Source organism: Poromitra crassiceps (genome assembly GCF_964638095.1).
Source record: "Poromitra crassiceps genome assembly, chromosome: 7".
Taxonomy (NCBI): Eukaryota; Metazoa; Chordata; class Actinopteri; order Beryciformes; family Melamphaidae; genus Poromitra; species Poromitra crassiceps.
In genome coordinates this window covers 2,766,283-2,793,868 of record NC_139628.1, presented here as the reverse complement: position 1 = coordinate 2,793,868, position 27,586 = coordinate 2,766,283, and the positions used below count along the sequence as shown (strand labels likewise).

General features: G+C 41.9%; 1 protein-coding gene across 1 annotated transcript; it reads right to left on the bottom strand.

Annotated features, from left to right (window-relative positions):
- Positions 1-511: 511 nt before the first annotated feature.
- Positions 512-26,369, bottom strand: LOC310779330 (stress-associated endoplasmic reticulum protein 2). The gene is made up of 3 exons (XM_083639868.1): positions 26,218-26,369; positions 16,657-16,732; positions 512-3,102 (listed from the first exon to the last, which is right to left on the bottom strand). Exons 1-3 carry the CDS (start codon positions 26,299-26,301, stop codon positions 3,062-3,064), a joined length of 201 nt encoding a protein of 66 aa, XP_083495994.1. The 5' UTR covers positions 26,302-26,369; the 3' UTR covers positions 512-3,061.
- Positions 26,370-27,586: the final 1,217 nt, after the last annotated feature.

The following is a 27,586-nucleotide window of genomic DNA, read 5'->3' as shown; positions in this document are numbered from 1 at the left end:
CAAGCTAGCATGACAAGATTGATACCAGTGTCATAATATGAGGATCTTCTTCACTCTGGCTTTGAAAATGAACCAGCTAGAAGAGTCTCTGAAAGACAGAGATCAGCTGTGAACGCCGGTGTCCGTTTTCATGCACACATCCCACTCAAAGTGGCCCCGCGACCCACATTTGGGTCCCAACCCACCAGTTGAGAACCACTGGCATAGGCTATATTTTATATAGCTAGATATACTAATGCCATTTTGTATGTTGAATTATTATTACTATATTATTGATCTTATTGTTATTCTTTTATTTCTCGTTTTGTGTCCTCTTCCCCTCACATCAGGTTTATGTTTGTCTTTTTTGTCTTAAAAATAGATGTAATAATTTGCACATTTTCTAATATTTCTGTACCTCTTGTCTGCATTCTCAATAAGTGTTAAAAAAAAAAAGACCAGTAGTTCCATATTGAAATAGATCATGAAAAGGACAGACGCGTTAGAGAAAAATATCTGTTGTTTATTCGTATAAAAGCGGCGCGTCGTCCGGAGAGGAGACGACCGACCAGAACAACAGAGCAAACCATTTCACACAAAACCTTCTTCTACTCCTTTTTCTTCTTCTACTACACATCGGTTACTGCGGTCCATTCAAATTAACTGAACGGCAAAATTCAGAGCTTCAAAAACAAAAACAAAACAAAAACAATAAAACACTGAACTGAATGGAAAGCTTGGACCAGTCAGACTGACAGCGCACCGATATTGATCTTCGATTAGATATCAGGTTATTATAAAAGCCGACGTCACACTTTAGCTTCCACACTGATTAAAGTGATCTTTTCGCTGTTATATAACTTAATTTAAAAAAAGACCGTAATGAATCCGAGAGTCAAAATGTTTCAGGGGGCTTTTGTTTTGAAAGGAAGATCATTCTAGAGGAAAAACTGTGAATTCTGGGTAGAGCTGTGCATCTTCACTGATCTCACGATTCGATACGATTCGATTATACAAGTCTACGATTCGATTCGATTCGATTATACGATGCATCTCGATGCATCTTAAATCGATGCATCACTTTTTCCGCAATACATGATTTATTTTTTCTCACTTTCTTTTTTCTCACTGTGTGGCTACTTTTAAAATAATGATCCATAATTAAAATAAACAACTGCATGTACTTACATTCTATTTTATTTGATTATAAAAAAATTTTTTAATAATCTATTTTTGATATTTGTTAATCGATTCAGAATAGTCCTATTAAGCATCGCGATGCATCTCTGAATCGATTATTTTCGGCAGCTCTAATTCTGGGACGCTTTTGGGCACGAAGGGGGTCAAATTTAAAACGTATTGATCGTCTGCTGTTGGTTATAAATGTATCGATATCGGTGTTTCAACGGCGGCGTCAGTCCAACCCCAGTTTCACAACCACAAGCTTTCTCTTCTTCACTGCTGGTAAACAGACACAGAGATAGAGAGACAGAGAGTGAGACCGAGAGAGACAGAGAGAGACACTTAAGACAAAACCTTCATATTACAAACTGATATTTTTAAAATGTATTTTCAGCCCCAAAAACAATAAAACGTCAGCAACCAGTGTAACAATAAGAACCAATATTATTAATAACCAATGTCTGATCAATATTAACAACAGAGCAAGAGAAAAACTCTGATTAAAATGTACTGCCCTTTACACAGAGAGAAGTTGGGTTTCCATCCAAACGTATCGCAAATTGTAACAGAATGTTCAGAAAATCAGGAAAAGAAAATGTGAAATGATGATTTCCACCAGTAGTGTCATGAGAACAGGTGCAGAGTTGGTGAAAAGGACACAACGAGGTGACGTAATTAAGTGCCAGTCAAACCTCAAACCAAGGAAAACTTTATGTTCAGAAATTAACCCACGATTCTCTGATGAGTGAGGTATGAGAACACATTCATGAGGAAACATCTATTCATCTAAAGTTTCTTGATGACCCAGAGACACATAGATCATAACATGCAATTCAAGGCATTTTCTGGATTACCAGGCACCACTCTTCAATTCAGCATACATGTAATCCACTGAGCGACTACAGCAAGTGAATAAAATGTCAATCCTAGAAGTGAGTCGCCTGTTAACCCGCAGTCCCACAGTAGATTAGCTTAATGTGTTTCTACTGCAGTTACTCGCATTTACCTTTTATCCATAAATCAACTTTTCCACCTCCCCCAAGCGTGAGAGATATTTGGAGGTTTTTTCCAATTTTCAGCTTTTCCACTTTTTTTTGAAGCAGAAGTTGAAAATGTGCATAAAAAGAGTTGGATGCAAACCCAATTAGACAGACAGTCCTTCCAGATTTTTTTTTAATGATTGTTGTGATAAAAGATGCTTGATTTTGGAGTGGCGTTTCAATAAAACTGCAATGCAATTTGCAATGTTTTATGTGAAATGTTTGCTGTAAAATTGTGTGAACTGGCAAAAATTGCAAGTTGGGGGGGAAACTTTGTTTTTTATTCCCTCCCCCAAAACTACTGCCAAATGGCAACTTTTCTCAAAAATTGCAATGCAATTTGCCAAGTTTTAGGTTATGTTTTATGGTAAAATTTAAGGGACTGGCAAAAATTGTTGCTATTTTGCCGCTTTTAATTTTTGCCAGATTTGCAGAGAAATCGTGGGAATTTTGAAAATTTTGAAAAAGCCCCCACAAATATTGCGGAGATTAGTTGAATTTACATTAATTATTGCAATCACAAAATCTAAATTCCTGGAGGGACTGGACATAGTGTGAGAGAGACACTGATATATAATGAGAGAGAGAGAGGGGTCACAGTGGAAAGAAACGATGAGCTCAGATTCAAACAGGAAACACCACATAAGAGGTGTGTGTGTGTGTGTGTCAGTAAGACGTAAACAAGGCTGTGTCTTTTTGTGTGCGCTTGAATTTGTGAAGTGTGTGTCAGTTTTCATGTCCTAGTGTGTGTGTGTGTAGCTTCATGTCTTGGTTCGTGCGTGTATGTGTTGCTCCAGAGGGGGGGTGTCTGTGGGCAGCTGCGTCCCCAGCAGAGAGGCTCTGTTCCTCGGTAGAGGTCATCACAAGCCCTGCCTGATGCTCTGGATGATCTGGAAGATGGCTGAAAAACAGAATTTAAATTTAGTCGTCTGCTGGAACAAAATAGCAATGGCTTCTCTCGCCCACTCTCATTTGAAGAATTAGCTGTTCATGTTTATGTAAACGTTAACATTACACGTATATGCTTATATTATATATTCGTGGGAATTAAGAGAAATCTCGCACTACCGATGTCCAGGGTGGTGACTAGACACTGGGAAACATGAGTTTGTTTATTTGCTGTGTCGCGTGTGGTTTTAAATGAGGAAATCTGCCACTCGCTCTCTCCTCAGGCGCGCGGGAACCTATTTCCCACAAGGGGGGCTGTAGCATATATACCCTGCCCTGCGCGGCGCCCTGCGCGGCCCACAGCCGCGCACTTTGCACGTGCACGCACCTTGCACGTGTACGCACCTTAAGTTGCGCGAGCATGCTGTGTGAAAGGTTGGCACTTGCACATTGTCTTAAAACTGGCATGGAATAGCCTAATATTACAGCACAATGGCTCTAAATAAATCTTGGTCAGCATAATTGTAACTAACAAACACAAACTGTAGGCCTATTAGCTATCATGCTTTATTCCATCTATCACAAACAGCCGGTTTGCATTAGCACTGAAAGGGACAAGACGGTAGGATAAACACATACTAAACACATGGCTATTCACTTTTCCACTTTTCTCCTTTAATTAGCGGACGTTTCAAAGTGTCATTTTATAGAAAACCACACAGTTAAGTTCACATTTAGAACACATTTCAAAGAGAAGAGAAACCCGACAGTTGATATGAACCACAAACTATAGATTCAAAGTATTCCCCTCTTTTATTTAACTCTAAGTCTCTTCAGTCAGCGGATTTACATTCTGAGTGTATCTTACTCCAGTTTCAAGTCTCTCTCTCTCTATCTCCCACACACACACTCTCTCTCTCTCTCTCTCACACACACACACACACACACACACACACTCTCTCTCTCTCACACACACACTCTCTATCTCTCACACACACTCTCTATCTCTCACACACACACTCTCTCTCTATCTCTCACACACACACTCTCAGTGGCGTGCCTGACCAAGTTGGTGCCCTAGGCAATATTTTTGCTGGTGCCCTAGACAAGATTTTTGCTGGTCCCCCCCAACAATCTGAGGGGGCGAAGTCTGGCGCCGCCCGCAGGGCAGCACTGAATTTTTGCCGGCGCACAAAGTGCGGCGCCAATTTTTTTTTGGGGGTTGGAAGCCAGATTTAGAGGAATAACTAATTTTAAATTAATAGACTGAGCAGGTATAACCATAAGGCTATTGATTTAGAGGAATATCTCATTTTAAATTAATAGACTGAGCAGGTGTAACCATTAGGCATGGGTCGATTTCCGGTTTTACCGGTTCGGTTCGGTATACGAGCCCAAACCGGTTTGATCACGTGCAAACCGAAAAAACCTTAAAAAAAAAAAAAAAAAAAAAAAATTAGTTTTCCCCCCCCCCCCCCCAGTCCTTTCTGATTGCACTATTGTTCGTATTAGCCTCTTCTCAAGTTGCACTAGTAGGCAAAAGTCTTATTTTGTTTATTATGTTGATGTTTGAAGAAAAGTTAAGCTGAATAGTTATGAGAAATAAAAACAGTGTGTTGTTACAGTTAAAAGGTTCTGCTTATTTGTATTCAGTGTTCGTGCTGGTTGGCAGCATACCAGCTTAGAGGTGCATTATCGCCACCAACTGCAGCCGCTTTGATACGTTTTTTTGGGGAATATCGAACCGGTTTCAAAATGTTCAAACCGACCCATGCCTAGGCCCTATATTGTGTGAATTTGTGAGTTTTGAAGTTTATAAGGCAGCTCAGCTGTAAGCCAATCCATTCTGATTGCACTGCTTGTGTTTTTATTAGCCTTTTCTCAAGTTGCACTATAGGCAGCAGTCTTATTTCATTTATTATTTTGATGTTTAGAAGAAAAGTTGAGCTGAATAGTTATGAGAAATAAATACAGGGTGTGTTTGTTACACAGGTGTCCTGCTTCTTTTTATTCAGTATCATTGCTGGTTGACAATACCAGCTTAGAGGTGTATTATCGCTATCAGGTGGACTGAAGTTGCACTACAGACAGTTATGGGCCACACTCGGGAGCCCTGCTTAAAAAAAAAAAAATAATAATAATAATAATAATTTTTTTTAATTACAAAAAAAATCGGTATACCGGTTTGATCCGGTTTAGACGGCAATATCGAACCGGTTTTAAAATTTTCAAACCGACCCAGCCCTAGTAACCATAAGACTATTTTCCAAACTGCTCAGGCCCCTGGAAAGATCCATAATCACCAGACTAAGTACATTGCCACTGCCCAGGCTCAATGGACTTGACAAAAAAGGGAGACCACACGTTTCAAAGCAATGTAACACAATGTTTATTTTGGCTGGTATTGCCTTTTCAGAAGGTAGACATCTTTTCTCTTCCATTAGTCTCATCTAGTGTCCTCTAGAGAGCAGGGGTTCCCAACCTTTTTTGTGCCAAGGACTGGTAGATACATGGGAAAAAAAGTTGCGGACCGGTTGTCAATTTTAATGGTTTTAGTTATATATATTTACTCACCAGCTGGCGACAAAGGTTAAATAACAGCCTTTTGTGTTGTACTGTATGTAGCCTATACAGTATTTATGTTTTTGTTTTAACTACAAACATAAATAAATGTCAGCTTGAAACTATGTTTCAACTACCATACACAGCCTATAATATTATAGCCTATGACAATTTTTTTTTTTTTTTACCTCTCAAAAATCTGAGGGGGCAATTGCCCCCTCAGTTACAATAAGCATGACGCTTCTGATGTCACCGCTAAAACTGCTTCCCCCACTCTGGGAAAAAGCTACAAGCAGGTAGAAGGGGGCACGGCCGCGCAGGGGGTGGGGTGGTATGGTTCACTATTATTTAAAGACTTAAGACGTTGTTGTGCTTATTTTTTGTCTACTATTGCAAAATAATAGTACGCCTATTATCATGAAAAAGTATTTGTAAAAAAAAAAAAAAAAAAAAATGTTACCCTCTCTGGCGCCCCTAACGGCTCAAGCGCCCCTAGCATTTGCCTAGTTCGCCTAATGGACGGCACGCCACTGCACACTCTCTCTCTCTATCTCTCACACACACACTCTCTCTCTATCTCTCACACACACACACTATCTCTCACACACACACACTCTCATACATTCGATTCAAAGCTTTGTTGCGAAAATGCAGGGCTGGGGGGGGGGCTGCATCAGGAAGGTGCAGGGGCTGAGGCCGCCACCAGGGGGAGCTGCAGCCCTGGCAGCTCCCCACTTCCTGCGCCATTGTCTCTCCTGGTGTTTCACATGATATACGATTGGGGGGTGATAAAAAAATAAAATAAAAAAATAGGGGGTTTATTTGTTGCACTGGAAACATCTGCCTGCAGATATACACACGCACGCAAGCGCACGCACGCACGCACACACACACACACACACACACACACACACACACACACACACACACACACACACACACACACACACACACACACACACACACACACACACACACACACACACACACACACACACAGTTTCCCCTGCCACCCTGCAGTTCAGATTTCAGAATTTCCTAAATGCAGGGTGTCAGCCTGTCAGGGCACGAATAGCGATTTTGTTCTGAAATGCTGGAAGCCTGGAACAAAGACTTTAAAAAACTAACATTTTAGAGCCTCATCACCATTTCTGATTTTAAAACTCAAATCACAGACATTTTAAAGAATGAGATGGGGAAATGTCAATGTGTTTCTGTACAATGTATATTTTTATATACACTGACCTCTCTTCAGCAACCCCTCCTTAAGTCCCCCCCCCTTCCCTCTCTCTTATCCTATCTTTTTACCCTACTCTCCAGTCTCCCCTCAATCCCACTCGGTGTTGACTGCTCCAGCTCAAATGTATTCCCTCATGCCACGTTGCCTTTTAAGTTCTTGTCTGCGCTCCAAAAAGAGATCACTGATCTCAAGTGACTAGCTGGTAAAATAAAAGGTAAAAAAAAAAAACATACAAGTGCAATCTGGGAACCCAGAGTCTATTTCAGCATGGAAATAGACTTTGGGACAGCCAGATCTTTTTTTTTAGGTTTCCTGTACAGCGCAAATCTTCCGCATGGGACGAATATAAGAGTTCCGGTCCCGAACGCTAATGAACATAAGAAGTTGGACGTTTAGCCTTCAAAATAAAAGCGACACAATGTATGTTTTTAAAAGGCACCGCTGCGCGTTAAACGGAAGATCTGCGCTGTACAGGAAGCCTAAAAAAAAAGGTCAGACTGTCCCAGTCTATTTCCCAGAAATAGACTCTGGGTTCCCAGATTGTTACAACTGTGACCCGAGTCCCCATCTCTGCTCTAAAGTCTCTCCATTAACACATGTCAATGACAAATAGAATCAATAACAGTAACAACAGAAACAGTCACATTAGAATAGATACAGGGTTCTCACATATTTTTACCAATGAATTTCCAAAGCTTTTCCATCATAGTTTACCTAATTTCCATGTCTTTATTGAAGTAGTTTAAAATAGGTAAGGACTATAGAGCGATCAATGAGGATACTGTGAGACACGAGGAGGAACAGATGAAAAACATAGGTGTCATTTATTGTATGAACAGTCCGTTGAGGGCAGACAGTTGTTACGACTTTACGAGTGCATCGACGTAGTTGATCACGTGAGGTCACAGCATCAGTCCTCTCTCCCTAAAGCTTGTATTATGCTCACCCTGCCGTGAAGGGCGCGGGGGTGGAGCGAGGGCCGGGTGCGTCAAATGACGTAAATTTGTTGGGCGTGGTTGGGCGCTACCTCCGTCTGGCGCTCGCCTTGTGCATGATTTTTTTTCTAACAGCGCGAGCAGCGCACGGCTTCTCTCCAAACATGTCCGCTTTCAAGCCACTGAGCCCTGAACACTGAGCTGTGTTTTCGCCACATTTCTTGACCCATGTGGTAGGCTATAAACTTTGATTTGCAACTGTTCGTTTTTAGTCATTTCACCAAGTAAATGTGTTGTGTTGAGAGCATTATTGAGAGAGATTAAAAGCAGCACAGAGTAGGCTATCAGGGCTGAGATTAAAACGGCTTTCAGTAAAAACAAGTTTGGTGATTCCTTCATGTGCTGATGTGGGGTCATTTGAGAGTGAAAGCGCACTCAGTACTGCACATAATAGCGTTTCATTGCGACTTTTCCACGGGCTGTTCTCACCATTGTACAATACATGCTGATCACTTTCTGAGTATAATGGCATCAGCCCCAGCGCGAGGTCTGCACGGAGACTCACGGAGACTCGCGGGGCCACACCCCCAACGAGCTTGGTCGAGTATAATTCAGCCTTTACAAGACGAGTCTGCCTACAGAGCAGAGGTGAGAGCACTAGGACAACAGCCTTCTGCTCAACGTCAGCAAAACCAAGCAGCCGCTCGTGGACTATAGGACACTATAGGAGGGAGCAGCAGTGGAAAGGGTCAGCCGCTTCAGATTCTTGGGGCTCATCGTGCATTCCTTTATAACTGGGAACTGGTAATCTTACGACTTCAAAGGTCATGAGCTGGGCGGTGACGTCATCAGAGCTGGTATTTCCCATTCCAAACTCGTAGGAGCCTCAGCAGCCCTGACCTCAAAAATCCAAGATGGCTGCGCCGTGCAACAACAGTAGTAGTCATCGTAGTAATGTTGCTTAGCACTTGTTTTGTTTGTGTCTCATTAAATCAGCGGTACACACAGCACTGCCTAACTTCTATCTGTGTGGACATGAGGCTGCAGTGTTTGTATGCTCAAAATGCCACGAAATAACATGTTATCAACTGTTATTGCTAACAATGGCTAGCCTGGCTAGCGACTGGATCTGACCAATGAACAGTGAACTTCCCAGCTCAAGTTTTCTGCAAATGGAATGCTAACAAAACGGATGTGATGTCATTTAGCCTCCACATCCCAGTTATTTTGCGATAAAGGAACGCAAGATTAGAGCTGGACTAAACCCCCCCAGATTTTTTGCAAAACGGTATTCTACTTGATTTGAAAACTCTGCAGGCAAGCTGGCCGCCTATACTCCCTTCTTTACCCTGGCAGAATAAACTATCATAACTTGGCCAATAAGTATGTAAGATACAAAATAAAACAAATTGTAATGTCTTTATTTGTTGTAGAATGCAGAGGACATGTAACTGTTTAGTTAAACTCGCATTCCAGGAATATTGTATTTACTGCGCTGCTCTAAAGATAACGTAGTTGGCTCGAGCTTGTTTCGTCCTGGAACCCACTCGATTTGCGCCAGAACACAATCGATTTGGGGGTGGAACATGCCAGGATTGGTCAACGGCACGCCAACGCCAGTGCCCAGAACTGTCAAATCAAATCATCGACAGAGACGCTATGGCCCGCCTCCCAGTATTTTCACTGTATCAGAGATAGAGAACGTGATAAATATAGCCACGTTATAAACAACAAACGGTGGTGATCCGTATGGAAACAGTGTTACTCGAAATGGTTAAAAGCTATATCAATTTGGTCATTCAGTGGTGTTTTACTGACATGTAACATAACTAACTAGACACTAACATTAGCCACAGTAGGCGATTACCCATGATGCATTGCGCTCTTAAAGGGCTCCCGCCGGCGTGAACTACAGTAATAATCACATGGAAAAAAAACATTTTTCACACGAGTGGGAAAGGGCACACGCAAATACCACCGTGACGTCACGATGTACCAAATCTCCCATTCATTTGAGGGCACAAAAAAAAGCAGGTTTGAACCCATAGAGGGAATGTATGCTGCTGAAATGATAGGGGTTTGTAAAATTGTAACAGATTAGTCTGAAATGTGGAGATTTTGACCAGAATCCTTCACATACCACCCCAAAAGCCATATTGGTTAAAAGCTGAAAAAAAGTGTTTTGGGGTTTAGTCCTGCTTTAACATCAGTGAGGATCAGAGCTGGTCACACCATACAGGCGTGGTTGTGAAGACAACAGCTCTTCTTGCGCCGACGGCTGAAGAAGTTCAGTTTGGACTCCAGGATACTGACCAACTTCTATGTACTATAGAGCAGTGTTTCCTTTTTTCTTCTTCTGGGGACCAACTCTTTAAAAATGACAAACCATCAAGAGCCAATTCACAACAGGCCTTAAATATAAATCGTGAGAAGAGAGAATTTGTGAATAAATTAATGTTCCTGAGCATTTTTACTGCCAGTTCCGCATCACCTTGTATTATCTTCAAAAGGTAAACCAGCCATTTCAAAGAGATACACGTTTGGTAAATCATAACTTTGTTTTATGCACGTCATTGAAAACATACACTTCAAATACTTTATAAATGAAGCCAAATTAATTCATTTAGGCAGAGTTAACAGGCTGTCTCATTGTTTTTATTTCCTATAAAAACAATAAACACATTTTAAATAAAAGATCATGGAAGAAATCCTGCAAATGTATTTGGCGACCCAAATAAAATATCCTGCGACCCACCTGTGGGTCACGACCCAGTCTTTAGGAAACACTGCTCTATAGAGAGTATCCTGACTGTCTGCATCACAGCCTGGTAGGGCAGTTGCACCGCCCTCAACTGCAAAGCTCTGTAGTGGGTGGTCAACAGCAACACATCAGAAGGTCTGAGCTGTCAGCCATCCAGGACCTCTACAGCCTGGGGGCGCTGCAGGAGGAAGGCAAAGTGATCCTCTCTGACCCCATGCAGCCATCCAGCCACAGCCCAGACCCCAAACAGCAGGTTCAGACACAGTCTGTACCCCCAAGCCATCAGGCTGCTTAACTGCTGACTGACTGGCTGCCTCTCTCTCTCTCTCTCTCTCTCTCTCTCACACCAGGCTGCTGAACTGTTGACTGGCTGGCTCTCTCTCTCTCTCTCTCTCTCTCTCTCTCTGAAGCCATCAGGGTTCCTGCCCACCAAAAGCGAATACATTCACATGGACTCGCCTTCGCCCTGTCAAGCCCCGCCCCGCTGCTGCAGGTTGGTTGGCTGCCTTGCCTTGCTGTATTTCCATCTTTAATTGGTCTATTTTGAATTTGGCCCCTCCTCTCGTCTTGTCGTTCGCGATGTCCTGACGCCAGGTATCCCAGCATGCTTTGCAAGGCGATGAGCAACGGTCGGCAGCGACGAGAGGAGGGGCCATTTTGAAATCGACCAATTGAAGACAGAAATACAGCAAGGCAGCCAACCAAGCTGCAGCAAGCGGGGCTGGGCTTGACAGGGCGAAGGCGAGTCCATGTGGACTGATGGCTTTTGGTGGGCAGGAACAGTTAGGCTGCTGAACTGTTGTCTCTCTCTCTCTCTCTCTCTCTCTCTCTAATCCATATCAGTATTGCACTAGCACACGTTTTAAAGTGTGGATACTCTGTGTGTCTTGTGTGATTGATTGCTGTGCAATTGGACTTTTGTTTAGTTTTTTTTTATGTATTTACCAAGTATGTTATGCCTGCCTGCTTTTAAGTACTCTTTGCTTCTTATTGATATTCCTTTCATTATGTTTTTATGAAGTTGAGTGGACTGGGCTCTGAGTGTAAGATTTTCATTGCAGGTAACGGATGTTTGTATTGTTGCCGGTATATGACAATGAACTTGAAACTAGGGCTGCCACAAACGATTATTTTGATAGTCGACTAGTCACCGATTATTTAAACGATTAGTCGACTAATCGGATCATAAATTGCAGCTTATCGCACAATTACTCAATCGCTCTGATTTAGCTATCATCAGCTTCTCAATTTAGCTTCAAGTTGTTTTAAGCATGTGCCAAATAAAAATAAAGACAATTAAGATGATAATTCACTCAAAAATAATCTTTTCATGAACTTTAAAGTTTAGAGCATGTAGCAGCATATTTATTTCTGGCATCAATGTACTTGTATGTAATAAATGTAATATAGTGCAAATTGCAAAACTGCAAAATAGTACACATTGAAATTGAAAACATATAGTGCAATGAAATATGTACTATCCATTGAATGAATAATGCAAAATAAAATTAGGGCACTACTACGTGGAATGGAAATGGAACCAAAAACTATTCACTATGTATGCAACCAAAATATCAACAAAAATAAATTGTTTCAGTCTTCTCAGGCATCAAACACATTTTTAAATGTCGTAAGTAGAGTGCAAACTGCGGAGTAAAATGAGGTTTCCAGTATTCCCGTCAGCAACACGAGCTTAACGTTGCTATGATGATGATATGATGTCACGTTTTCCCCGGATGATCGGTGCTGCGCATGTGCATCAAAGACAGGACGGAGACGCCTGGAGGGCAGGCCAGCCAGTGAGGCCATCGCAGGCAGCAGCTTCGGAGAAACAAAACAAAAGTTTTTTTCTTTTTTTCAGCTAAAAAAAAAAACACGCGATGACGTCGATTACCAAATACGTCATCGCGACTAGTCGACTAATCGTGGCAGCCCTACTTGAAACGTTCACATTTTCAACCCATCGGTGCTGCTGAATTTATGAGTGGGTGTGTTGCAGCCTGCTAGTTTTATAAAGTCTTCTCTGTGCGCAGGGCTGTTTTTAAACAGCCAATACAGCATGGAGACGGTCTGGTCCACCTCCCATCCGCTCGCCCTGCATCCATCCCCGAACGTATTGGAGTGTGTGCAGTCCTCGTGATGGGATGTTCAGCACACTGGCATGTTGACTTGGACAAGCTCGGATTGAAGTAAATCAAAAAAACACTCCAATTTATACTGAACAAAAATCTAAACTTTCGTTTTCCCTCCCATTTTTCACGAGTTGAAATAACAGATCTAAGGCCTTGGCCACACTGATCCGTCAGAAAATGGACAGAACGGATAGACGGATAGATTCATATGTCCGTTGCATGTACAAGTAACCTACTTGTACAGCAGGTGGCGGTAAGTACCTTGAAGGTGTCAGCGACCCGCATGTAAACCGAGAGAAGAAAGCTGGCGTCAGCTAGCTGTTAGCTCTGTGCGCTACGTTACTTATGTGGCAATAAAATGCCACCGAATGACCAGATCAGATGGTGAAATCAGACGGTGACACTGACTATCACGTTGTACAACAGCGGGATGGTGTACACAGCATTAATTATAGCCTCCTTCACCGCTTCGGCCGCCATCTTCTTTGAAAAGTTGAAACAAATCTCGGAACGCCTCCTCTCGAGACCTCGACTCTGATTGGCTAAACGGACAGTGACTATCCGACCATCCGACCATCCGATACGTCCATCCAGAAAAAATTCATCCCTCTTCAACTTTCTGTCCATCAAAACGTATGCAAATTTTCTGGATACGTACGCTTCTGAGTGCTCCACGGACAGTCGGACAGCTGTCATTGAAAATGAATGGAAGTGAACAGAGAAATGAACGAACGCACACAGACAGACACCACGGATCAGTGTGGCCAAGGCCTAAGACTACCTCTATCTATGCACACTAAAGGCTTCTCACACATTTTGTTCACAAATGTGTTGAAATCCGTGTTAGTGAGCACTGCTGCTTAGCTGAAATAATCCACCCACCTGACAGGTGCAGATTAAACAACATGGTTATTGCACAGCCTTGGACTGCTCACAATAATGCTGCCTTCAAATGGGGTCGTGTTTAACGTGTTCACTGAGTCCATATGAGTTCACAATATCACGTACATGACTTCCCATGTTGTAACCATGTGATAACAACGAGCTCACGAGTTACATTTGAAGGCAGCAGAACACATTGGAGATGGCTTATGGAAGTGAAATGAACATTAAATTCACGGGCAGCAGCTCTGGTGGAAATTCCTGTAGTCACCGTGCCAACTCTCAACTTGTGACATCTGTGTCATTGTGTTGTGTGATAAAACAGCACATTTTAGACTGGCCTTTTACTGTGAGCAGTCCAAGGCACACCTGTGCAAATCAGCATCTGGATATGCCACACCTGTCAGGTGGATGGATTATGTCGGTGAAGGAGAAGTGCTGCTGACTAACACGGATTTCAACAAATTTGTGAACAACAATTTGAGAGAAGCCATTTGTGTGTGCAGAAAAGGTCTTAGATCTTTTATTTCAACAGGTTTATAGTTTTGTTATCGTATACATAAGGCCTATCCATTGACAGCTGCACAAGGTCTTTCATTCCGTGCTACAATGTCCCAGGCAGTTGATTATTTTGAATTACCTATTTTTAATAAAGACCACGAGAAAAAAAAGGTTGAATTTATTAACCACTTTCTTTTGGACCAGCTTATTTATCAAGGCACACAGGTAATCATTTTAACGTTCAGCTCACACTGAGATATCGCGTCAGGACAGCTGAATCACTGCCGATCTTTCGGAAAAGACTAAAGACACACCTTTTCAGGCCCTTCTTGATCTAACTTCGTTCTCTCTCTTTCTAAAAAAAAAAAAAAAACTAACCTAAACTTGTACAACTAACCTAAACTTGTACCACTGTTCCTTCAGAAGTTGTAGTTGTCATAGACTGTGCTCCATAGTTGATTGCTATTGCTGACAAAAATGTGTTATTGTAAGTCGCTTTGGATAAAAGCGTCTGCCAAATGACGTAATGTAATGTAATGTAATGTAATGTTAAACACAACATTTAAAAACACACAAATTGAATGTTGCAGCTGTGTAGTGATAAATATGTTCGGGTGGGGGAATTTTAGGATTTGTCTGTTTGAGTGTCACTCGTAGCAGGCTCCATTATCAAGGGACATATCGATATACAGTATATTGAACTACTTTCTTATTGTATTGAATTGTTTATCGCCGATATATATTGCTATTGATTTATCGCCCAGGCCATCGTCTTCAGTGCCCACATCTCTTCAGCCCATAGGAGATCATTTGAAGCAGCAATGGATTGGTTGAGAGTGAGTTGAAGTTGCCTCGCAGCGGTAACGTTACCGGTGTTTGCCGTGCTGGTGGAAGTGTTATGTGGCTACCTGCTAGTGGCTATAGAAATATGTGCCAATGAACTTTTTTCCCATCCCGCCACGTGACAACTATCTGCATATGCCAATGTGTATTGATAGTATTCTGTTACATCCCCACACGGCCATCTTGGTAGGAAAATGACAGGTGATTGTAATTAAAATGTGATTACAATCAGATGACAAACAGCCAATGAGCTGTGTGTCATTGTAAAGCGCCATATTGGTAGGAAATGCACGTGGCAGCATTGGAATAATATGACTATCACCTAATATATTGCTACTAGTGAAGTGGCAACTTATGCTGCACAGGTTTAGATTTTAAATGAGTGAAACAAAGAATGTATTTCACGTAACATTTTTTAACAATTACCAATAGTAAATCCCCAAACATTTCTAAAACTCTCTGTTAACTCCACACCTTTTCCAGGCCAGGAAAAACAGTCAAAATTCCATAACTTTTCCAGGAATTCCATAACCGTGGGAACCCTGTAAATAAGAGTAACAACTAGAACGACCGCACCGCGGATATATGCCTCCGCCAACAAGTGAGCAGTCGACATTCATGTCTGTCGAGACTTTGACGTTTGAGCAAAATGTGAAGAAATGTCGTCAAGGTGTTACTGAGATATGGCGTTATCGAGCTATCGAGTAAATGACGTTTGTGAGGTCCCAGTGACATTGAACTTTGACCTTTGATCACCAAAATGTAATCAGTTCATCTTTGAGTCCAAGTCGACGTTTGAGGCAAATTTGACGAAATTCCATCAAGGAGTTCCGCACATATCGCGTTAACGATCATTGGACGTACGTACGTAGGTACGTCGTACGTACAACCCGAATTCATAATACCTCCGGCCTGGCTGTCGCCAACGGACACATAATAAAATAAGTAGCAGTAACAATAGAGAGCCAAAGTCGACGTGACTTCCTGCGTCAGCATGCATACCAGAGACCTTTCATCTGCCATTTATTTTTCCATAGACATTGGTTAAAATGCTTATGAAAATAGTTTCACTTGGTGAAACCATGTGATTCAGCTAGGCATGGGTCGATTTCCGGTTTTACCGGTTCGGTTCGGTGTACGAGCCCAAACCGGTTTGATCAAGTGCGAACCGAAAAAAGCTAAAAAAAAAAAAAAAAAAAATTGCCAGTCCATTCTGATTGCACTATTGTTCGTATTAGCCTCTTCTCAAGTTGCACTAGTATGCAAAAGTCTTATTTTGTTTATTATGTTGATGTTTGAAGAAAAGTTAAGCTGAATAGTTATGAGAAATAAATACAGGGTGTGTTTGTTACACAGGTGTCCTGCTTCTTTTTATTCAGTATCATTGCTGGTTGACAATACCAGCTTAGAGGTGTATTATCGCTATCAGGTGGACTGAAGTTGCACTACAGACAGTTATGGGCCACACTCGGGAGCCCTGCTTAAAAAAAAAAAAAAAAAAAAAATGAATTACAAAAAAAATCGGTATACCGGTTCGATCCGGTTTAGACGGCAATATCGAACCGGTTTTAAAATTTTCAAACCGACCCAGCCCTAGATTCAGCTATAGTTAGAATCAGGACAGACCATGGGAAAATAAATTGAGGATGCAAGCTGAAGCAGGAAGTGACGTCGACTTTGGCTCTCTACATTAAAATGAAACGAGACTCACCTGATCCACAAACCACGAAGACGAACAGCGCCAGGAGCCACGGGCCAACCGGAGACTTCTCCTCGTTTACTGGACGCTGCACACGCACGCACGCGCACACACACACACACACACACACACACACACACACACACACACACACACACACACACACACACACACACACACACACAGATCACTACAAGGACACACCATTGACTTCCAAAAGAGTACCGCAGGGATGACGTATTTTTGTAGGCCAACCCAGAAGTCCCTGCACTTCCTGGTTCCTTCATCTAAAAGGCAATGGGATATTTATATGGGGTTTTGGTTAAATGCCCGAAACAAGATCTGTGTTTAACAAAAGTTTGAGACGGTGAACTTCGTGTTCAGCAGATAATCTTCACAAATGAGGACCACTTTTAATCATTTTCGAAGCGTAAATGTGATTTTTTTAAAATTGTGATTTTCAGATGCTTCAAAAGTCATAAAAACTAGGAGTTGTGAAAGATATATCTCAGAGACACACACAACAGCGTCCTCCTGGCGCTAAGTTATGACGTCATGCCCTGGTGGTGACAGACTGTGACAGGTTGTATGGATTTAGATTATATTATTATTATATTATTTTTTGAACGCGGTTTTACAGCATAAAAAAATAAAACCTACTGTATTTAACACAACTTGAAGTTGTCTAAACTTATTATTGCCATCCCTACAAAAATATTGGAGCACAAAGGAAAGAAATGTAAAATAAATAAATAAATAAATAAATCAGTGCAAATAGTTTTAAGTGCAAAACGGAGAGTTTCAAGTCAGTGTTTAATAGGGGTGGGGGGAGAAATCGATACACCATAGTATCGCGATATTTTGCCTGACGATATTGTATCGATATTTGGACGCCAAGTATCGATATTGCAAAAAAAAAAAAAAAAATAGCAGGCCATGCCATGCCAGGCCACCGGTAACAGTTTTGTCATAACAGTAATTTACAAATTCCCTAGTTACTGAATGGGCTGCACAAGATGTTTTGTGCAAGTGAAGTGAAGTTGCATTGTTCAAAAACTACCTAAGTACAGTAGTCCACACACACATCCAGTTAAGGTGGACTGTAAGTAGACTGTAACAAACAGTTCAGTTTGTCAGGTGCATGCAACTATGACATGACTTTATGAAAGTTGTTGGTCTGTCTACTTGACAATGTTGCTGCAATAAAATGGTTGAAGTCAGATGTACAGACTGGAAAATTGTTCTTATATAAACCAGATGTTGACAAAGTTTTCCTTTGGGGACATCATTTGCAGTTGAAAAAATAAGAAATCTCAATATATCGAAATAGCGCAATATTCAATATATCGCAATATTCAATATATCGCAATATCGGCGATATCGCAATACTATCGTATCGTGACTCAAGTATCGTTTTAGTATCGTATCGTGGGCATCTGGTGATTCCCACCCCTAGTGTTTAATGCTCACTGTTGCATACTAAGGCTTGACTCAGTTCTTCTTCAGAGAACAGACAGCCTGGCTGCTCCTGGCTGATGTGTGAACAGACTGACCCCCTCTGACATTGTACCCTCAGCAGGCTTGTTTTGCTTTAATTAAGACGATGACAGGGTCCCGCTGGCTCGCTCTTCTTGCATTCAAACCCATGATGCACGGACACATGTTTCATCATATTCGTCGTGTTGCCAGTCTTCAGTCTTGGCACCAATCTTCTTCTTGTCACAGAAGGTTTCTACCTGCCATGATGCCTTACGTGAAATATGGGCGAACGGAGCAAATCAGGTCCAGCGTGGCAAAAAAATCTCGTCGATAAATATCCCGAGTTGTTCAAAGAGCAACAGAAATAGCGGATGTGATAGATACAATTATTACATTCCCTCAAATAAGTCGTCAAACAAGTGTTACTTATTGTTTGACTTTGATTAATTATAACGGTAAAAGTCAGGTAATTACCGGATAACTGAAACCCTGCTGTGATCAGTAGAAGGCGAGATGAAATATGAATCCATAGTTACGTGAAACATCGTTTTCGGAGTAAATGTCCACACCGAGTTACTTCCTTGTTTGCCTGTAAAGAGCGCTCCCGCTTTACACGTATGTCGCGCATGCCTGGTGGCCATGTTTATAAAGTAACTATAAAGTAAAGTAATTTACCTTAAAAATATATAATTTCTCCGCATTTGGATTCATATTTCATCGCGTGGTGAGTACCCAAAGCACAACATGTATTTTGGCGCTATCAGATGTGTTTTTGGTCATTTTGAACGGGTGTACCATTGGCGTCCATTCTATGGCGATACTTCACGACTGTAGCTCACTGCATACTGCGCGGACAGTGACGGTAAAGGCCTGGTGTACCTTGGTTATGTGGGGGGGGGAGGATACGCCCGAAAAAGTGGCGTATCCCTTTAAACTGGCATCAACGGTAAGGATTGATGAAGATTAATGTTAGTTACCCGTAGCCTTCATCTGAGAACTGAAAGCCCATGACTGCCAGTGTTCTTTTAACAGGCTACGTCCATGAAATTAATTAACCCCGAAGCTTGCCTTTCGGGTCATTCTGTTTGATTGTCCGGTCATTGAAGCATGGTTGGTGCAGGGAATTTACAGCAATATGGAGATTATAGAGTCTATAACCTGCTACCAACTGTTTTTAAGATCAATAAACACAGATCTGATATGTGACCGGAATTTATTCCAATTGTCGGGGGAAACTGAAACCATGGCAGACAGCAGACACGTTGACTGGCAAGGTTTTCCTATTTATCACAGGGTATCACCACAGTATCTGAAGCAGCTATTCTGGGCACATAATTAATAAATTATTCGGATATTCAAACACAATATGTAATTGTTGTTAATAGTTGTAGCACTTACAGTATTAAGCCGATTTGTTAGACGACACTTCTCTCTTCTACTACACTTCTACTTTTTTACTCCTCGACTTTGTAATTTGGTGGTGTTTTCATGTGCCAAAATGCAATTTCTCATTCTCTCATCATCAAATACAGTATGTAGTAGGGGTGTCAAAAATAATAGATTATAAGATGCATCGCGATGCGGACGTGCACGATTCTGCATCGATTCACAAATGTCAAAAATCGATTATTATTATTTTTATTTTTTTAAATAATCAAATAAAATATAATGGAAGTACATGCAGTTGTTTATTTGGATCATAATACAATGCAATTCCAAATGCACTTTTATTTTAAAAGTCGACAAAGTGAGAAAAAATAAATCTTGTAATGGGAAAAAATGTGATGCCTCGATTGAAGATGCATCGAGATGCATCGATAATCGTAATCGAATCGCAGCCCTCTGAATCGTAATCAAATCGAATCGTGAGGCCAGTAAAGATTCACAGCCCTAGTATGTAGCCTAATTATCATTCTCTCATCATCAAATACAGTATGTAGCCCAATTATTGTGAACTACAAACATCGTGCGTTTTGCGCGCTAATTTCTAGTGTGCTCTGCACACACGCACGCTTCGCAACCGCCCCAATGTGTCCCTACCAATGTCAAAGTCAAAGCTACACCATTGCTCACAGACACACACCAGATGGTCTTACGTGTCTCAAAATGCTATGGTGACCATGCCAGCAGCTATTTAGGATGAGCGGTGTGTTTAAGCAGGTGGCATGGGACCTCTCTGATGTTAAGACACCTGAGTGACTGTTGCTGTTCAATAGTTCATCGAGTTGACTGAGTTTCAGCGTAGACGCGTTACCCAACTCCTTGGTCGGTGATTGAGGTAGGGGTAGGGGGAGTGGGGGGGGGGGGCAGACTGGGAGTTGAAGGGGTGGAATTGGGGGTAACTGAGGTCGTGGAGGAAAGGAGGGGGGGGTGCTGCTGAATCCCCATCCATTTGGGACAGAGACATTCTCTGAAGGCCGTGTGTGATGTGGAGTAGTGGGTCAGGCGTGGGGGGGGGGGGGGGGGGGGGGGGGAGTACAGGCTGTCTGTCCGGGTGAGATATTTGTCCTTTGTGCTTATCTGTGTGTTCTTGTTTTTCTATGTTATCCTGAGAGCATGACGCAGATTAGCACCAAGGAGTCTCTAACCAGTGACGTTTGGAGGAATCCCATCAGGCTCAAAGGGTCTTTGCAGTTCCAGAAGATGTTGAAGTTGTCAATAAACTTTATCCCACGGGTCTGAAGACAGCCAGTTTGCTGAAAGATTCACTTCCTTTCCCCGAGGCTGGAAGGGGACCAGAAATGAAGACATGTTGTGGCTGGCAGCCGCTCAGTTTCTTCAGTCGCAGGAAAAATAGTTTTTTCAGGATCTTCCTTCGTAGAATGTCCCAGTGTGAATAATAATCCCCATGTTACTTGGATGTGAAGCGAACATAACTGGCAGCAGCTCTGTTAGCTCACTGACAGACATGTCATCCATATTCACATTTTCAGTCTTGGCCATTCTTAAATAATGTACTTCGTCATACAGTCCCCAATCAGAACAGTGTCTGGCTTATCAGGTGTGGACTTAGCAGTATTTCCTCTGGTCCTTGATTTATTTTGGCTAGCAGCTTGATTGTGGGAGTTTTTTCCGTGGTATTTGCCAACCCGGCATGGTGGTTAGCGTGTGGATTAGCAGGCCGCATTTGCGTGGTTGTAGCTGGGGGTGTTAAGGGCCGAGGGCTAGCATGACTGCTAGTGCTATTGTTAGCACCAAGGCCAGTGTTGGCATTAGCATTACTAGCATTAGTACTAGTACTATTACTTTGGACTTACTTTTTTTTACAACTGAAATTACATTTTTGTTATTACAGAGAGAGTAAAGTATCGAAACTAGACCGACCGCCTCCGCCAAACAAGTGAGCAGTCGACATCCATGTCTGTCCAGACTTTGACGTCAGGCGTTACTAAGATATGGCGTTACCGAGCATGAAATGAGCGGTCGTAAGGTCACAGTGACCTTGAACTTTGACCACCAAAATCGAATCAGTTCATCCTTGAGTCCAAGTGGACATTTGAGGCAAATTCGAAGAAATTCCATTAAGGCATTAGAGATATTGCGTTAACGAGCTTGAAAATGGTGTTTGTGAGGTCACAGTGACCTTGACCTTTGACCACCAAAATCTAATCAGTTCATCCTTGAGTCCAAGTCGACGTTTGAGCCAAATTGGAAGAAATGAGCCAAATTGGAAGAAATATATATAAGCTCTCTGGTTGTATTGGTTTGCCTTGCCACGAACGCTAAAAAATAAAAATAAAAATAAAAAAATAACAATAATAATATTTGAATATATTCTAACAAATGTTTTGTTTAAGAGGGAATATTCGAATATGATTTTGGGCCAATTTTGCCCTAGTACCAAGGCACACAGTAATGTATATATACCGTAATTCTTCTAATAAGCGCCTGTACTGTAATTGCCGCCGGTCTTCCATTTACCGCCGGGGGTCCAAGTTGATTTAGCATAATAAGCGCCTGACTCTCTTTGCCGCCGGGGCGTTTATTAGAATAAATACGGTTTGTTTGTACTGTATGTTTTTGTGTTGACTAAATTCAGTCACTTACGGTAATGACGTTGTTTTGGAGGAAGTCAGGCGGAAGTTTCTCCTCCTGTCAGACAGTTTTTATATTTTATTTATACATGCTGTAACCGACATGTTTCAAGTATGCATACCGCATTGTTTAATGCTACGGATTCCTGTAGAATATCAAACATTTAAGAAAGGAGCTGTTAGGAATTTAAATAACAAAATTTAATTGGAAGTAATTGTACCTGTGTACTACAAAGAGTTTAACAAAACAGAGTACATCTTCATGAAGGTGATACGGGCAAGATAAATACCGCAACGCGTTTCAACCATTGGGTTTTTGTCAGGCTTTGGATTCCTGTAGGCAAACAGGAGAGACCACATAACAAAACGCAAAAAAAAAAAAAAAAAAAAAATCTATGTAGTTTTTTCAAGTTTTGGTCTAAGTGCAATGTTCTATGGTCTCTCCGGATTCTAAATATACCTGAACCGTTTGGTTTGACGAAGTAAATTTATTTTTTATAAGCATTTTACGAAATGTCTATGGGAAAATAAATGGCGGATCAAAATCTCTGGTAACAGTGCTGAAGCAGGAAGTAGGCGGTCACTTTGCCTCTCTATTTGTTTTGCGCCTTTCAATATTGTGGTCTCTCATGACATGTAGAGCACCGCAATGACCCCCCCCCCCCCCCCCGGTCTACAACGATGCCATCGTTCGGCTATTTGGGTGACATCGCACAACCCTAGCAGCCAGAGGACGATTTTAGACCGGAAAGTCAGGTTTGATCATTATTGTCATTAGTTTTATAATTATTAATTACTACTTAGCCTACATGTCCGTGTGCAGAGTCCTGTTTGACAACATAGGCTAATCATCTGGCAACGCAGCTATATCACCAACAAACGTTCTCAGCTCCACTTCCCAGCTTTGGCTGCTTATGTAGCAACAGGTATTTGACTAACATCTGCATCTCACCTGGGTGAGTGCTGCTGCTGGGCGCTAACGTTAGCCTAGTAGTAACCATGCTTTCTGATTTAAAATGAATGAACTGCGTCCTCTTGCTGTCAAGTTGTTTTTTCTCTCTCTCTCTCTCTCTCTCTCTCTCTCTCTCTCTCTCTCTCTCTCTCTCTCTCTCTCTCTCTCTCTCTCTCTCTCTCTCTCTCTCTCTCTCTCACAATTTCTGCATACGCCCCTGGTTTCAATGGGCAATATCTGTTCAATTTTTGTCCCACTCATGATGTCACAATGTCTATGACATCATCGGTGATGTCATCAGTGAAGTCATTACTGACCAAATCATCTTATGACATCACTGATGATGTCCTAGGCACTGATGATGTCATAGGCAATGTGACATCATCAGTGATGTCATAGGCATTGTGACATCATCAGTCATCAGTGATGTGAAGTTGAGTAATTGTACGCTGCACATGCCAATAGAACAGGCGATTATTGTGTGCTGCACAGAGCAGGCGAGGCCAGCCCGCATAGCAGGCGAGCCTAGGTTTCAGGCCCGATACCCGGGCCTATATGATGCCCGATATAAAAGTAGAAACGTACAATTGGACAATAGAAGACGGAGCAATACACATAAACAGACTCTCCAAGAGGAAGTTGAATGTACTTGAATAGAATATCCTTTCATATTTGGTGGGTGGTTTCATTGGGGGGGGGGGGGGGGGTGTCAAGGGAGAGACAGAGTCAGGAGTCTCCTCTGTGGTCCCTTCACAGCTATGCAGGCTTTTCCCTGCCATTATAAGGCTTATAAGGCATTTTGGGCAGCACCTACGCCTGGGGTTCACAACCTTTTTTGGCTTGTGACCCCACTTTGAAGTCACAAGCATCTAGGCTGTAGTAGGGCCCCCACACATTCACATTTCAGTACAACATTGGTAATAATCAGTAACATCCTCAGCGATGTCACATGTAAGACTAAGAGGATGCTGACTTCTTTCTCTGAATTCTGACGTTAAAATCTGAATGCTGACTTTTTTCTCAGATTTCTGACTTAATCTGAGAATTCTGACTTTAATCACAGAATCACAGACTTTTATCTAACGTAGGCGCACTGTATGAACACTCAAACAGGGATGTGAGTGTGATCTAACATACATTTAGAAATAAAATCTTTTTTTCATTTCAGCTCGACTTTAAACTTTAAAGGGACAGCTCACCATAAAAAAAATCCAAAATACATATTTTTCCTCTCACCTGTAGTGCTATTTATCCATCTAGATCGTTTTTGCGTGAGTTGCTGAGTTTTGGAGATATCTGCTGTACAGATTTCTGCCTCTCTCCAATACAATGGAACTGGATGGCACTCGGCTTGTGGTGCTAAAAGCAAACACAAAAATAAATTTGAAAAAACCAACAATGTCTCTTTACAGAAATCATGACCTGGTTACACAAGATAATCCACAGATCTAGTTGTGAACAGGATAACTATTTTCTTTTTCGACCAAACTACTCCACTACCAAACCACTAGCTACTAGCTAGCTGCTGCTCTAGCTACTGCTAACTGTAGTTTCATGTAGGAACTACTGCTCACAACAAGGTCTGTGGATTATCTTGAGTAACCAGGTCATGATTTCTGGAAAGAGACATTGCTGTTGAGTTGAGTTTTTCGAATGCATTTTTTGCCGCTTTGAGCACCACAAGCTGAGTGCCATCCAGTTCCATTGTATAGAGAGCCAATGTGAACATCACATCCTGCTTCAGCACTGTACCAGATATTTTCATCCGCCATTTATTTTCCCATAGACATTTTGTAAAATGCTTAAAGAAATAGTTTTACTTGTTCAAACCAAACGGTTCAGATATATTTAGAAACAGGAGAGAACGCACATTTAACTCGGACCAAAACGTTAAAAAAAATTGTGGATGTAAAGAAAATATTTTTTCAATGTTTTTTTTTTTGGTCCCAGATAAATGTTCTATGGTCTCTCCCGATTCTAAATATATCTGAAGAGGTAAAATTATTTTTATAAGCATTTTACTAAATGTCTATGGGAAAATAAATGGCTGATGAAAATCTCTGGTACAGTGCTGAAGCAGGAAGTGACGTTCACTTTGGCTCTCTATTGGAGAGAAGGCAATACTTCAGGAGGATCACCGCACTCACGACTGGAAGATTCCAAGGTGCAATTGGAGAGCCGTTTGTGGCTTTTTCCAAATGTTTGTACATAGATATGTAAAAAAGTGTAAAAAAGAATGGTCCGAAATTAAACCTTATGCTAAGATCCCCCCCCCCCCCCCCAAATCCGGTGTAGTCTTATTTGTGAGTGTTTGTAGATTCTGTTTTCGCTGTGGTTTTCGTTTTGTTTTGGATGTCACCATTTGATGAGTCTGAAGTAGGGATGAAACGATAACCGGTTTTAATGATAACCTTGATCAAATTCCTTACGATAACCATACGCTTTGAAAAACATGCTAAATACTGTCCAGATGCAGATGCACAGCCTTGGAGAAATGATTTCAGTGAGACAATGTATCAATCATTTTTGGGTCTGAGTTTTCAATATAAAACTTTTCTGATTTCTGTGAGTGTATTACTACGTTTTGAACAATTTCAGCACATTTGAACAATACTGTTATAATTTTCATCACTATAATCGTGATATGAAATTTTCATATCGTTTCATCTCTAGTCTGAAGAGAGGAGTCTGAACAAACCTTCCTTGCTCTCCTGCATTGTAACTCACCTTACTGTCGTTTCTATTGGAGTGTTTTTATATTCTCAGTCTGTGCAAATAAACTGAACTAAATCTAGCGCTGCACCCGACCGATCTACTATTGAATGAAGGATTCATAGTAGATCGGCTGAAACAGCATCCAGTCAGTCTGCGAATGCTAATGCTAACACGGGCTGTATCAGAGTGGGCTGCTAAGCTAACAGTGAGCTGATGTCTGTGCCTGTAAGCACCGCCCGGCTTTATGCCCATTGATCTCTCTAATAACACTCTAACGCCAACCATTTACCTCATACAGTATATATATGATAGCAGTAACGTATCTATGAGGGGCAGCAGCAGAGGCAGTGAGCTAGCATTAGCATTAGCCTGTTAGCTGTGGTAGTTAGTTACCGCAGTCTTCTGGACGTGTCCCCGCTGTGTGATGGTCTTGCTGTGCCGCTCGTTCGCCACTTTCATCCGCTGCACCGCCGACATGGTGAGGGTCAGAGAGCCGGGGAGAACCGAGGAGGAGCCGGGGAGAGGCCTGAGGAGAGCCGGGAGGAGAGGAGCGCACAGCGGGGAGAGCAGAGGGGAGGCGAGCTGCTCGGTGTGTACCGGCCGGCCGGGGGGGAGCTGATAGGAGACAGCGGCTTGGTGTGACTGACCGACGGGCAGCGGGCTGCTGTCTGACAAGCAGAGCTAGCTAGCTAGCTAGAAGGCTGACCTCGTCACGTGACACAGGTCACGTTGACAAACAAAAGTCAACTACTAACGTCATGTCGCCCTCTAGTGGGAGCCTCCCCCCTTACACGATTCCGATTCCAAATAATATAGGCAGGGGTGTAGTGGTAAATAGAGAGGTGGGTAAACCATCCAAGGTGAGTAGTTTACCCACCTTGTCCCCTCATTGATTGATACAGTTGATCTGAAAATAGGTGAGTGAACTCTCTGCCTCATTTAAGAGGTGGGTAAACTCTGTTTACCCTCCACTACACCCCTGTTTGTAAGCAGAGATGGGCGAAAATACATCATAGTATTTTGATACAAATTACAAATACTTGCTCAAAAAATGTATCACAATACAAATACAAAATACTGGTCTGAAAAATGTATTTGAGATACAAATACGTATTTTGTATTTTGAAAATACATAAAAATATATTTTATAAAAACTGATAAAGAGCTGCAACAATTAGTCAATCCATCAATTCATTGCCAAATATTACATTAATTGCCTATTTTGATCATCTATTCATGATTTTGAGCCATTTCTGTAAGGAAAATGTCCTAATTCTCTGATTCCAGGTTCTCAAATGTGAAATGTTCTGGTTTCCTAGATGGTAAATCGTCTCTTTAGCTCTCTGTGACAGTATTCTCCTTTGTGTACCCTCTAACACACTACAGTTCTTTCAGTTTTAGCTGTTTTTCAGCACAGCTAATTTCTCCCTCACTTGCAGCTGTTAATCATCTTCTGTGAGGGCTTTTGACTTACAGGCAGCATTTCTACATGTTAACCTCAAGTTATGGAACTTTGACCATGTTAGCTTATGGAAATCGCCGGCTCCATGGCCTCCCAAAATCATGACTGACTGACAGACAGACACCGCCCACCCACCTCGGCGCCATCGTGCAACTGTGCGCTCATACTACATCAGTTGCTCGAGTGACATCACTGATGACATCACAACTGCCTGAGTGACATCACAGTTGGGCAATCAGTTGCTCGAGTGACATCACTGATGACATCACACTTGATCGAGTGACATCACTGATGACATCA